The sequence below is a fragment of the Grampus griseus genome (assembly GCF_964374135.1).
Source record: "Grampus griseus genome assembly, chromosome: 6".
NCBI lineage: Eukaryota > Metazoa > Chordata > Mammalia > Artiodactyla > Delphinidae > Grampus > Grampus griseus.
This window is the reverse complement of record NC_139000.1, coordinates 85,570,290-85,583,439: the sequence shown is the minus strand read 5'-3', so window position 1 is coordinate 85,583,439 and position 13,150 is coordinate 85,570,290. Positions and strand designations below refer to the sequence as shown.

The 13,150-nt window shown below is 42.1% G+C and overlaps 1 protein-coding gene across 1 annotated transcript in view; it reads right to left on the bottom strand.

The window, feature by feature from the left end:
• AOPEP (aminopeptidase O (putative)) overlaps positions 1 to 13,150 on the bottom strand; it is a 358,819-nt gene that overhangs the window by 28,549 nt on the left and 317,120 nt on the right. Inside the window, 1 exon segment of the mRNA XM_082656731.1 lies at positions 3,813 to 3,929. Coding sequence (XP_082512857.1) covers positions 3,813 to 3,929 — 117 coding nt within the window.

Sequence of the window (13,150 nt, the reverse complement as noted above, 5' to 3'; positions counted from 1 at the left end):
GAACTAAGTTTCCCTTTCAGTTCATTTTCTGACCTGGTTAAAGCAGCCCAGCAACATGGCCAGAGGCTTCTTTGATTCAGGAGGTAAAAGATGGTAACTACTCCTGTAGTCAGTGTTACTTTCCAGGCTAAGGAATACAAACGTTCCTCCTCCAAAGCCCCACTTCTCACGTGGTGGCGACACGAGTGGCCAGGCAAGGCATAAAATGGCCTAAGATGACATGCATTACTGTACCTAGCTTACTACATCTGTCCTCATGCACTTTTCCTTTAAGATTCTGAACACAAGGTGTCCCTCCGTGCAGGGCAGACTTGTGTATTCACACCACATGTGATGCAGGCACCCGGAGGACAAGGGGCGCGTAACATGGAACAGCGTTCCCCTGACACGCAAACAGCTGGCAAAGAACACCATCCACCTGGTCGCCATGCTCGGAAATCCTGACCAACAGATTGGACATTCTGTGAATACAACCGGAAACACAGAAGCAACACAACTAATACAAATATTGAGCTACACGAAGAGCATCATTAAAATAAACTTCCCAGTGAGACAGCACCAGCCCACCCACAGACACAGAAGGAAGGAGGGAAGGGACAAGTGGGCACGACAGCAAAGAAGCTAAAGCAACTACTGAACAGAGGGAGCTGATTCATGGTAGCACAGGCTTCTTACACAGTTGAGACTTCTGGTACATCAAGAACATGCTGCTCTGCCAACGAGAGAGCTCTGCAGTGCGCTGGGCAATTAGGAGCTTAAACGAGCTACGGAAATAGCAGGCTCACCTTCTCAAAAAGTGACTTCACATCTGTGCTTGCTTTCAGGAGAAATGCTAGTCCAAGGAAGACTAGGGGGAGCCTTTCTTTACCTCCTGGAAATATGAGGAAGTAGCCCCCCGCCCCACCACTGTCCTGAGCACTCCCTGCTGCTGTGCTAGAGACCCTCCCCGCCCCCCGTCCTGGGACTGAAGTCCTTCTGCACAGACACCTAACCCAACACCATGGTCCCAGGGCCTGTGACAGCACCCTGAACAGAGAGTATCAGCACAGTCACGCACATTGCTCCTTGCCGGGAAAATACCTCTAGAGCCATTTCCCACAGGGACGCTCCACATCCAAGCTGCCCCTCTCCAGCACCTTCAGCCATGTTTTAAATGACTGCTATTTACTACACATTTAAAGCCCTGATGATAACTGAAAGGGACTATCCTTGTATGTTTGGTCAAGGAGAAGCACCAAGAGTAAAGTCAGAATCTTCATTTTCCCAGCAAATAACAATTCTTTCTCCCATGAAATGTTCTGTCACTTAAAATAAAGGCAGATGGTTAGTCAACGAAATTCCTGCTAATCAGTGTCACAATAAATCACACTTAACTAATAAAGTTTCTAGAACATACCCTGGTTGGCCAAAATCCTGTTGCTTTTCTGGTTCTGAGTGACCTTTCAAGGAAACCTCGCAGTGGGATAAGCTGTCAATGTAACTGACTATGTGCCAAGGCCTAGGAGGGCCTGGGAAGGGGGCAAGGCAGTGGCACGTTAGGCCTCAGGGCCTTAAGGCCCTGATCTGGGCCCTACCCACCCCTGACCTCAACCCTGCAGGCCCCAGAGCAGGGGTCAACAAACTCAGAAGGGGGCAGGCCAAACCAGCCCACAGCTAGAAGTGGTGTGGGCGTTTTAGAGGAAGGAACAACAACAAAAAGAATTATCTTGAGATGTGATAATTATATGAAATTCAAGTTTCAGGGTCCATAAACAGCTTTACTGAAACACAGGCACGTCTGTTCGTTTACATACTGCCTATGGCAGCTACAACAGCAAAGTTGAATAGTTAGTTGTGACAGAAACCGTATGGCCTGAAATACTAAAATCTGCTCCTTTACAGAAAAGCCTGCTGACCCGTATCCCAGAACATGCCATGCTCACACCTTTGCACTTGCTGTCACCTCTGTATGGAAATCAGTCCTGGCCCCTTGGCTTTGTATGGCCAACTCCTTCTTGCCCTTAGGTCCTGGCTCAAATGTCACTTTCTCTTGTGGCCTTTCCTGAACTCTACCTAGAGACACCTAGCTCACTTTCACCTGCAATCTCCTTTGTAGCTCTTATCTGAAACTATCCTGCTCATTTCCTTATGAGCTGTCGTTCTAGAAGAATCCAAACTTCCTGAGGGTGACCCTTGCCACTACTGTATCCCTAGTGACTGGCAGAGTATTTGTGAACTGCATGGACGCTGACCACGCCAGTTACTTAAACCAGTTAAGCCTCCCTCAGGCCCCAGTCTCTCATAACCAAAGAGCCAAGCCTGAAGAGACTGCTCTGGCTTTGGGCATCATGATGCAGTCTGAGATGCAAAGAAGCAACCAAAATAAAACCTGTTATATTTCCCGAAGGTTTAAGAAGTTACGTATAACAACTAAGTTGAGCTGTAAGTTAAGAACACAGTGTGCTTTATGTTTATGCCAACAGGAAAGGGGTGGGGGGACCAGGGTCTACCACCTCCCAGCTTCTGGCAAAAAGTGGAGGAGTGACAGGTGCCCAGCACCTGCTTTGATCCTCCCGCCTTCGTCTGCCCACTGCCTGTCACTGGGGCCTGGCATTTCAGTGGTATTCAGCTCTGATTAAAGCATAACCTCATGCCTATAAATAGAGACCTCTATAAAACACTAATTAAAAATAACAAGCTGGCATTTGGAAACTCCTATAAACAAAAATATAAGAGCTGAAATAAACAGCAACAGTTGCACGTTTGATCTATGCTGAGATGGGTAAAGAGCTACATATGTCTTCTCTGGAGTTTTTCAATTAACTCCTGAATTTACATAAGGGTTTTAACATGTATAACAGTGCCCATCTTACCTTTTAATCTAATAATGAGCTGGCTTTTCTCCATTTACTCCATTTTAAGAATTGTGAAGTTAATTTTTAATAATATTTTATTTAACCCAACATGTCCAAAGTATCATTTTGAGAAGACATTACTGAGACATTTTGCTTCCTCTTTTTATACTATGTCTCCAGTATCTGCTACGCATAGTTCACACTTACAGCACACCTCAATTCAGAACAGCCACATGTGCCTAATGGCTGCCTTACTGGACTGTACAGTTTTTAAACGTTCATTTATTCTCAACTGAACACAAATCAAACCTACTTGCCTTTAAGGAGTTTTATATAAGAGAGACCGTGTGCTTTTTTACTTTAGATGACTAAATAATTTATTATTTTATATATTTAGAAAACTCTGGAACTCATCCTAGGGTTCACATTGCATTCTTCACAATAAGCTAAAAGATATTAAGGACCCCATCATATTGCTTTCCCACAAGCATCCAAGTTTGCTCTTCAAACCATGGCTGTTAGATTTAGTTTTCATTTCCTTGACACATGGCTCCTTTCCTGTCCTAACTGAATACAACTAAGAAGCTCTGGCACATCTCAGCCCAGTTTTCTTAATGTGCAACAGGACGGCACCACCATCATGCACAAGATGACCCACCCAAGTTTATAATTCAAAAACATTCCACCCGCCTGCTCATTCCTTTAGGAGACTTATGTCCATCTTAATGATTTAAGAAGAAAGAGGGAAAAACTTAGGACCTCAAAATACCCTGGTAATGACCAGGATCAGAGGTCCCCTGCTGGAGCAAGCGCAACCAGGGAAGCAGTTTACTCTTTGCTCGAAGTGCTGCTTTTCACTCGTAAGACACAGCATGGGATGCTGCTTACAGAGAGTTCCAACAGCTGGGGACGCAATGGGATCATACTTCACCAACAGTGAGGACCCACAGTGTAAATCCTGAGGGTGTTCCTGGTTACCTCTGCATCCTGCTCCGAGAGGTGGTACGTCCTCTCAAGTCTTTGCAGAGTTCGGGGATTCAGAGTCCTCTGCTCCAAGAGATGCTCCAGAAGCAAGACCAGCTGGTCTGGAAGAAGCTGAGGACAAAACCAAACAGCCTGTGAAAATGCCATTCAGCTTACAAGAAATTAAACCCAAACGTTTAGACCAAAGACAGCAAATCCAGGGTAACCCTGGGGACTCCCAGCAGCTGCTGAAACATTGGAAGACTGTAGACTTTACTATGGTAAAACCTCAAGGTTTACCTTGTATCCCCAAAGACACTGCATTCTGGGGTCTGATTAAGCCCTATTCTCCATGGCTTCTCATGTCAGTTCTATATTTAAGAGCAGATCAAAAACTGAGTCTACCTTGTTTATTTTTTTAGGTTGTACACCATGAGTTTTTTTTTAAGGTGTACAACATGATGACTTAAATGTATACATACACTGTGAATGATAAAAACTGTGCTTATCTTAGGGCTTCCCTGGTGGCACAGCGGTTGAGAGTCCGCCTGCCGATGCAGGGGACACGGGTTCGTGCCCCGGTCCGGGAAGATCCCACATGCCGCGGAGTAGCTGGGCCTGTGAGCCATGGCCACTGAGCCTGCGCGTCCGGAGCCTGTGCTCCACAATGGGAGAGGCCACAACAGTGAGAGGCCCACGTACCGCAAAAAACAAACAAACAAACAAAAACCTGTGCTTATCTTAATAAAACATTATCATGGTTTTATTAGATCTTTTTCTCTACAGCATGCATATGCCAAAAAAGGTCATTTAGCCTAGACAAATACTCAAGAAACCGTCTGATCTTAGGTAAACACATGGAAGTTTAACAGAAATAAGCAACTTTCAAATTTCCTTCTTTAGCATGTGACTTGCAAATGTACACCAAGAAATAAAAAGCATGTAATGAAACTAGAACCATGTTTCACAATCCCTCTATTACAAAATCTGTAAGTTTATTATTCCATTAAAAAGAAGGTTGTATGTATGATTACACACACACACACACATGCCCAACCACACAAGGTCACTCAGATCCCTGAGTTTTCATACAGGATAAGTAAAAATGGTATTACCACTTAAGGGCAAAGAGAGCAAGACGTTTTTATATGGTTCAAAAATAACACAAACTAATCTGTGAACAAACAATACTTGTGAAATCCAAGAACTTAAAATATCTGTCTTATTCACTCTTGTACCACAGTGCCTAGATCAGCCTCTAGCACAGAGCAGCACACAAACGGTTAACAGAAGAAAAAAATTCAATTTAAGACACATCTTGTAGGAACCAAAATGTATTTATTCTAAAATGAAGGTTTTAAAATAACTACTATGAATTCCACTATTCTCGACATTTAGCTTTTCTCCATTCCTGATTATGCCCAGGCAATCCTGTCAACTAACTCAAATTGACAGTTCTGGAAGTCAATACTAGAGCAACAGGATATTCACAAGAACACCTGGATTTTAATCCCCATTTTGTTACTCTAAAAGAAATTTCAAAAATTATTGGCTTCTCCCCTACCTCTCTTTACCTTTCAGCCCCCAAGTGTGCACTGCACCTCTGCCTCCCTCTCCATTCACACACACACTCTTCCAAAATGCACTTGCAGGAAAACCCAGCAGAGACGGCATGCATGAAATTTACTACATAATTCCACAAAGAAAGCATTTCTTATCTTTCCTCACCTCACCTTTCTAAGGTCTAATTAAACCGCCACTTCCCTCTAGACAGACAGACACAAATGCACACCACTTGATTCTTGGTTATTTTCATTTCATAACATCACTCCATCCACTACAGTCATGCCGTGGCTCCTCTCTCAGGCTGAGAGGAGAAACGAGGTGCTTCAGCAAAACCAGAGGTTTACGATTCAGCACTGACCTGTGAGGTTATATATGAGAACACTTAATTTCCTTCCATTAGAACTACTGTGTCTGTAAGATGCTTTAAAGATATCAAATTACTATATACTAGTACAAAAATGCCATGTTTCCATTTTCTACAGTTTTAGACACATGAGGCTACTCGTATGATATTAAAAGAAACTCGCTGTTTTATAAAACAGACCAAATTCAGAACCACCAGCTTCTGGGGAGCATGCATACCCTTGTATACCACGGGCACCATGAGCACTTGGCAGGCAGGCACTCATGGCCGCCGGCGGAGGGAGGAGTCTTACCCAGCCTCTGGCACTCCCGACCCGGCAGCAGAGCTGACACTTTGTTCTCAGCCTTTCTTGTGGCCCCTCTTATTGTAGTTCCATCTTCTCAGCTCGGCCCAGCTGGGCCTGGCACCCAGGCTCCCTCTGCCCTCCTTCCCATCCATCTCACCCTGCAGCCTCCCTCTCTGGATCTTCCTTCCCTATGTTCCAAGAGGGGCCCCTTCTCTGGTGGAGGCTAAGCCTTCAGCCCCAGCCATGAGTGTGCCCCTCATTCCCCCCTAAGGCCACTCTCCCTGACTGCCCTCCTGCATTTGAACCCTTCTCATGGAGTCTACCCTTTCTCCCCAAAATGGTCTCTCCCCACCTGCCCCACTACATCCCTTTCCAAAGTGTGCTCCAGGTGGCTCCCACCCTGCGGCGGGCCTAGGTGCCCGTCCAGCAGCAGCCCATCTGTCTGTACAGGGGCAGGGGAGGGGAGGGTCCCAGATTGGGTCAGAATGGCTAGCCAGTCCTGCATCCCCACGCGCACGCTCAAAACCGGTCAGCAGTGCTTCTACAGGCAGCCAATCCAGGGCAGCAACAGCTACTCAAGAAGACCGCTTCTGGGGAAGGGCCCAGCCTGATACAGCACAGAACACCCATGGGCTGCGGGTGGCGGCCTCATTCGCTAACTAAGTGCAGCAGGAACAAGCCCGGCCAACTTTCAGAACTGCAGAAAAGGGAAGAGTAGAAAGAAAAGCATCTCCCTATTACGTGCCTGCGCTTACAAAGAGGCCTATTGTTAGAACCCAAGCTTAGGATTTGGTTTAAGCTAGAGAGACCCAGGGAGGAAAGAAACCCTGAGTAAGACAACTAGCTTGGTCCTCAACTTACCCCAGCTGGGTTTGACCAACAAACTCCTGTTTAATATCAGAGAATTACTAACATGGGAACCTATCAAAATATCTGGATTCACACTTTCGTATCTCTCGCAGTTTTCTTCTAAGCAAAAAGTTCATACACACCTGCACAGAGAAACAGAACCAGAAGGATCACTGACAGCTTTCGCCTTCTCATTTTATGCAATGGAAAAATATCTAAAGCCAAGCCCCCTGACTTAAGATGGGCAGCCGAGATGGAAGGGAGGGAGTCAAGCCTTTGCGGTTCTTTGTTCAGTTTAATTGACTTTAATTGGAGAAAGGCAAAGAACAAGCATGCACACACCCCACCAGCTCTCCCTCCTCCTTCACTAAGGTGCCTGCTTGCTCAGAGGTGGGCAGGGGCACCAAGGACCAACACAGAGGCTGAGAACATTCCTCCATGATGCTGAGAGGTCTTCAGAACGGACTTGTGTAAGTGACTCTCCTTAGTAAAACCACCTGTAGCCATCTGGCTTTCAACTGTCATTCCTCCAATTCGGGGGGGAAGGGGGGGCTCGTATTTCAAATCGGTGATCAAATGCTATTTTAGTACATAGGCAAAATTCAGTCTCTCTCACTCACAAATGAGTACGTGAACATTACATAATTTTTACATGAGATTACACACCCTGAAAAGAGAATACTGAAGCAAAAATGTGGCAAGCAGCTTGCTTTAGTACAGCATATTTCTCTTTGTAAAATAAACACTCCCTATAAAGCCACCCTATAATGAAAAAGAAGTACTAAGTAATAAACCAAAATGTTCGCAAAGTAACTGAGAGAGATCATACACCAGCAAACGTGTTCAGACGCAGTGCTGGGTGCCACCCGCCCTGGCAGCAAGCACAGGGGTGTTAGGAAATGCCGTGTGGGTCACTCCACTCCCACCCATGTAGAAATCAAATTAAATTTCACATGACTTCTAGGCCCACTGTGTTTAATACAGCAGTGTGGGGCGGTGGGGTGGAGACAGACACGGCTTTAGTCACAGCATGGAGTGATTAAGAAAAATAAAGCACATGCTTCAGAGCATTATCTCCTGAGAAAGCAGCTCGTTCAAACATTAGAAAAAGAAACTGCCTTTACTGCTGAGGGTCTAGGAGTGCTCACACCCACAGTTCAACAGTGAGAGGAAGAGCAAGTTCTTTCCTTTGCACAAACTAGGAACTCACGATGAGGTTATTATTTTTTCCGTATGGAAACCAGCTCGGTATTTTTTAAATGCATCTGCCTCAGAAACTTAGACAAAATAAGAGTGGGGTGCCAAAGTCATGTGGGCACTTGAAATAGAGGACTTCACAACACTGGAACACTTACTCGAACACAAACAATAAAACACCAAAGGAGGTCAATACATTGAGATTTGTTAAGAATTCTGGAAGTCTGTGTTCTTGCTCTAAACATGGAGGATTCCACGGCTGCTAATTACCCAGAAACGCACAAAGAGAAAAAAAGTCTACCTCATAATCTTTCCCAGTCAGCCTAAGGGTTGAGGCAAGTTGCACAAGTTTGAACAGTTCTAAAGAGTTCTTACACAGGCTCTTGGAAAGAAAATATGGATTTTCCAAACGCACCCTCCTAGTCTACAAGCAGCACAAAGAAAACGAACCTTGACTCTTCCAGAAGCCTAGAAACCTCTTTCTACTGTCACGGGGGCATCACTCACTCCTGGCTCCCTGAAGACCAACCACACAACCGAGGTCCTCCACCATTTCTTCTATAAACAGGACTCCGAAAGGGCCAGCTAGGCTCCTAGATCAGAAAGTGCCCCATACGCATCTCACTACTGACCTTCCACAGGCAGGACCAACACAGGGAACCCGGGGCCCGCGAACATCCACGTCCACTGCCCGTGCCCCTCCAAAAGCAAAGGAGGGCACCTCCCCTCACAGCCCAGCTGGCACGCTGCAGCCACACACGAAGGAAGTATCAGACTCCCAGACGGGGAATGAGCCTAGGACTAATGCAGCCACCGACGGACAGTGGCGTGAGTTCTATTATTACCTCACTATCACTCTGGGATCTGCGCCTAAATGAAGCATGCTTCCTCCCTGATGCCATTTCCTTTTATCCTGGCTGGAGACTAAATGCAGATCAATGGGGGCAAAATACATATGATGTCACTTCAATTTATAGCAATGGCCTCCCTCTCTTTCGGTCTGCCTGAAATACACAGAAAGATCAATTCTTCCCAAAAATGGTTAAAAAATGCTTAGGGAGCATTCTTCTTCCAGAAAAGCATTCTCTGCTATATTTGTCTATGTTACTACGGCAGGAACTGTTTACACTGAACAAAAACAGAAAAAATGGGGGAGGGAGGAAAAAAATCTCAAATTCTCCTGTACGCTGGCTGAGATTCAACACAAGCAGGGTCCAAACCAGAATTGGGGAGGCTGACCTTTGAAAGTCACATGTATTCTGGCATAGAGGCACAAAAGAGACAGCAGTTCTCCTTTGCCCCTTGGATTAAAAAGGTAATCCCACAGATATAAAAGGTCTTTTTAATAAGATTTCCTCCAAAGTCTAACAAATTCCTTTCTACTCTTCCCAGAAAACACATCCACCACACTACCCACCCTCAGGTGCCCTGAAGAGTATCAGAACTCTGGTGAAGTTGACCTTGCCTACTCCAAACACTGGCCAGGACCATGGTTCTCACTTCATTGTTTGTATAGGATCTTTCATCTGGCACTTTCTTAACGATAAACATTTTTAAGTGACAAAAATGAACTATTTGATAATATATACATAGGAAAGTGTCTGGCCAAGAGCTGTTGTCAACAAGGATATCATGATATAATTAAAATGGTTTGAGTCTAAAACAGTAACTTATATAGAAGAAAAACACAATTGTTCTAACTGCTTCTAGAAACAAAACTTACAAAAGAAAAACCATCCTTTCCATGTTGAAGAAAAACAATACATTTTAAAGAACTGACGAATTTAAGAATTAAAGTCTCTGGTTCACATTATTTGGGGGACATAAATTTGATTTGCCAACCAATGAAAGTCACTAAATAAAATTAAAAGTGAAAATAATTTTCTTCAAAAATAAGGAAATCATTGAATAGATGTACTTATCCAGCATAATCAGTATTTCTGATTATCAAACATCTTTAGGGAGTATGCCTATGGACAAATTTTAGGAAAATTCAAGCAGAAGAAAATATTTATATAATTCAGTTCACATAGAAAAAAAGCATATTTACTATATTTTGGGGAAAACAATTCTAACAGCTACAGTTGAAAAAGACTACCGAACTTTTGAGCCATAGTTTGGTTGTGGTGCTTCCAAAAGTGACACCACAGTGACCAAAACAGACACCATCATTAGCAAAGAGTACCTGAAATAATTCATTGGCATAAATCATTCTCATATCTCACTCATGTTAGATTATAAGGGTCAAATTTTCATGTGCTAACACTTCCCTAACTTTTGTAAAAAACATTACCCAAACTATATGCAATTTGATACAAAGCGTATTATTTAAACTACATTAAATGCAGTCCTCCTGTCAACTCTTATAATCACGTGTACACTTATGGTTTATGTTATAACACAGTTTGAAAATAAATCTTTGTACACACTCAAATTGAAAATTCCCAAGTATTTTATAAGAGATTCTTGGTATCTTTGCGTCTGCCTTCCCTATTCAGGAACTTGCCAGACCAATAACCAAAGGGGCCAAAGGGAGACCATTCCTGATCTGAATTTTATGCTTCTCAAGAAAAACATCGCGCATGAAGAAGAAACTATAAATTCCTAAGTGATTCAGTCCATTCACCCTGCCATAATAACACTTATGCTCCAGGCAGGGCTTGTTTAAGGCTTTCTAAAGAATTTGGAACACTTGAAAGGCTCAGAGAATACGTCTAATTTTTCTCGTATTCACAGGTTTTTGGTTTGTTTTTACTTTTAATAGAAATCTGCTTCTTTTCCTTTCTTTAGAATTAATGCTCTTATCTAAGTTAATATTGTATTTAATAATTGATTTATTTATCTTAAGAGTATACATTTTATGAATCTGAGTTCCTAAGTTGTAAAGTGATATTTTCTAATTCAAAATTCTGGTTGCATACCAACTGATTTATGAACCTCCAAAAGTCCACCATGTGTATATACCTTTACCGTGAAAACTGTCAGTCAAAATCTGTGTGTCAAAATCGTGGCTATGGTATATAACCATCACACAACAGAATATCACACAGCTATTAAAAAGAATGAGATGTTAACTGTTTCTGTAATATGCTGAGATGGAGAGAAATATTATTAAGTGGGGGGAAAAGTTAAGAACAGAACATAGACTATGGCTGAATTTGCGTGAAAAATTTTCTAAAGATACACAAAAAGGAATTAAGCAACTCTTCACATCAACTTTTCTCTGAGTAACCTACATGAGCAGCTAGCTGCCTGGCCTTTTTCTTTTTCCTGCCTCCAGATCAAGCTGAACTATTTTTCTTAAAACATGTTAAAAATTTCCCAATAATTTACTTAAAGAAGAGAAGATCCACTTTATGAAGAAATTTAATACTGCAATCTAAGCACTGAAATGCATAAATGATTAAAGCACATGCTCTAACAAAATACTGAGCTAGCAACCTGGAAACCAGGGGCTTCTATAAAGCAGTTAGAAGCAGATCCCCTAGCAGGAGTGTGCACCAAGAAATCTATCAGAGCCTCTCTATTCTTAGTCATAACAACAGTATTTCAAAGCAACATAGGTCTCAAAAGTTCTGATGTCAATACTTCTCTGCGTAGAGATGAATACCATTAAATATAAGACATAAGTTCTGTGCGAGCAATGCGCGAATACTGAAAGAATTTTAGAGCAGCTCCCTCACTGTGATCTGTTGAAAGTCAGCCTTCGGCATAAGGGTTTATAAGAAATAAAGAATAAAAAAAAAGAAACAATTGAAAGAATTTAAAATTTTCCAAATGCTTTGCAAATATACATGAAGCACTGCATCAGTCACGTGCTCAGATTTTTATGTTGTCATTTATAATATAAATGAACCATCAAATATTTTCAGAGTTTTTTCCAAGGGAAAAACCAGTAACTGTAATTTCATTCAAACCAGAATTTTTTCCTATCTTTCTTCAACTTCTGCTATTACTCCCAATATATCAAAATCAGATCATCTGCGAGGGATTATTTGTTACAAATTTAACACTCCTAGAAAATAACTGCATCAACATTAGATTCTTCTGGGCAACATTCAGTTGCGTTTATTTTCTATAGCTAGCCCTATGTTCCTGGCAAAAAGTGATAATACGCACAAAATTAAGGTGTTCATATGCACAAATACAAAATTCTTAGGAATATTCAGTATGAAAACAGTTTTCCTCTATAAATTACAGGTGATTAGCAAAATGGGGGGGGGCGGAACCTAAGCATTTACCGAAATTAAGCTCCTTAAAATTTTACAGACAAAAATAGGATCCTCCTCTTTTAAGTTTAAACAAGAATAACTGAGTTCAAATAAAACCATATTTCAACTTCTATAAAAAGAATGTACCTTTTTAAGGCAACTCCCTAAGGGATGGAACCCTATCATTTCATGTGCCACCTACCTCATGCCAGATACTCAAATGTTTATCAAATTTAAATAAAGGACTTAATGTCCAACCCGGTAAGATGGAGTAATACAGAAAAATGACTGCAAGAACAACTGTCAAGCAACCATTCAGTGATTTAAATAAAACTATACTGAAAGAAAATTTATATAGCGACACATGAAAATTCAAGCCAGAAGTGATTCTCACTTCTAAACGAAAACGAATCCAAAAATACACAACTTAAATATATCAATTTTAAAAGTTTTGTAAACCTTCTGTATAATAGATTCTTACTCTAAAAGCGAATGGTAAAATAACGGAAATGCCTCCTCAATTATAATCGACTGTAATCAACAAAATGATGGTTCTGCGATGTTTTTAAAGAACTAATCTAATGAATAAGCTAGACTGTAGTGTTTGTAACAATCCATTTTGCGCTAAATGCAATGACTCAATAGTATGTCTTACAAAGACCTGTCCCTTTGCTTTCCACAGCCTCCTTGTTAAAACCTGTTATTAGATTAATTTTTAAAAATTATCAAAACTAACATCTATAAAAAAGTAAGCCACAAAAGCATTTTAGAGATAATGACACTAACAAGAGTTGCAAGGTGAGAAAAAGACAAGAAACAAGGAAGGAGAAACGAAGTCACACGCTGGCGCTTGGCTCAGACAAACGACTTGGGAATGGAC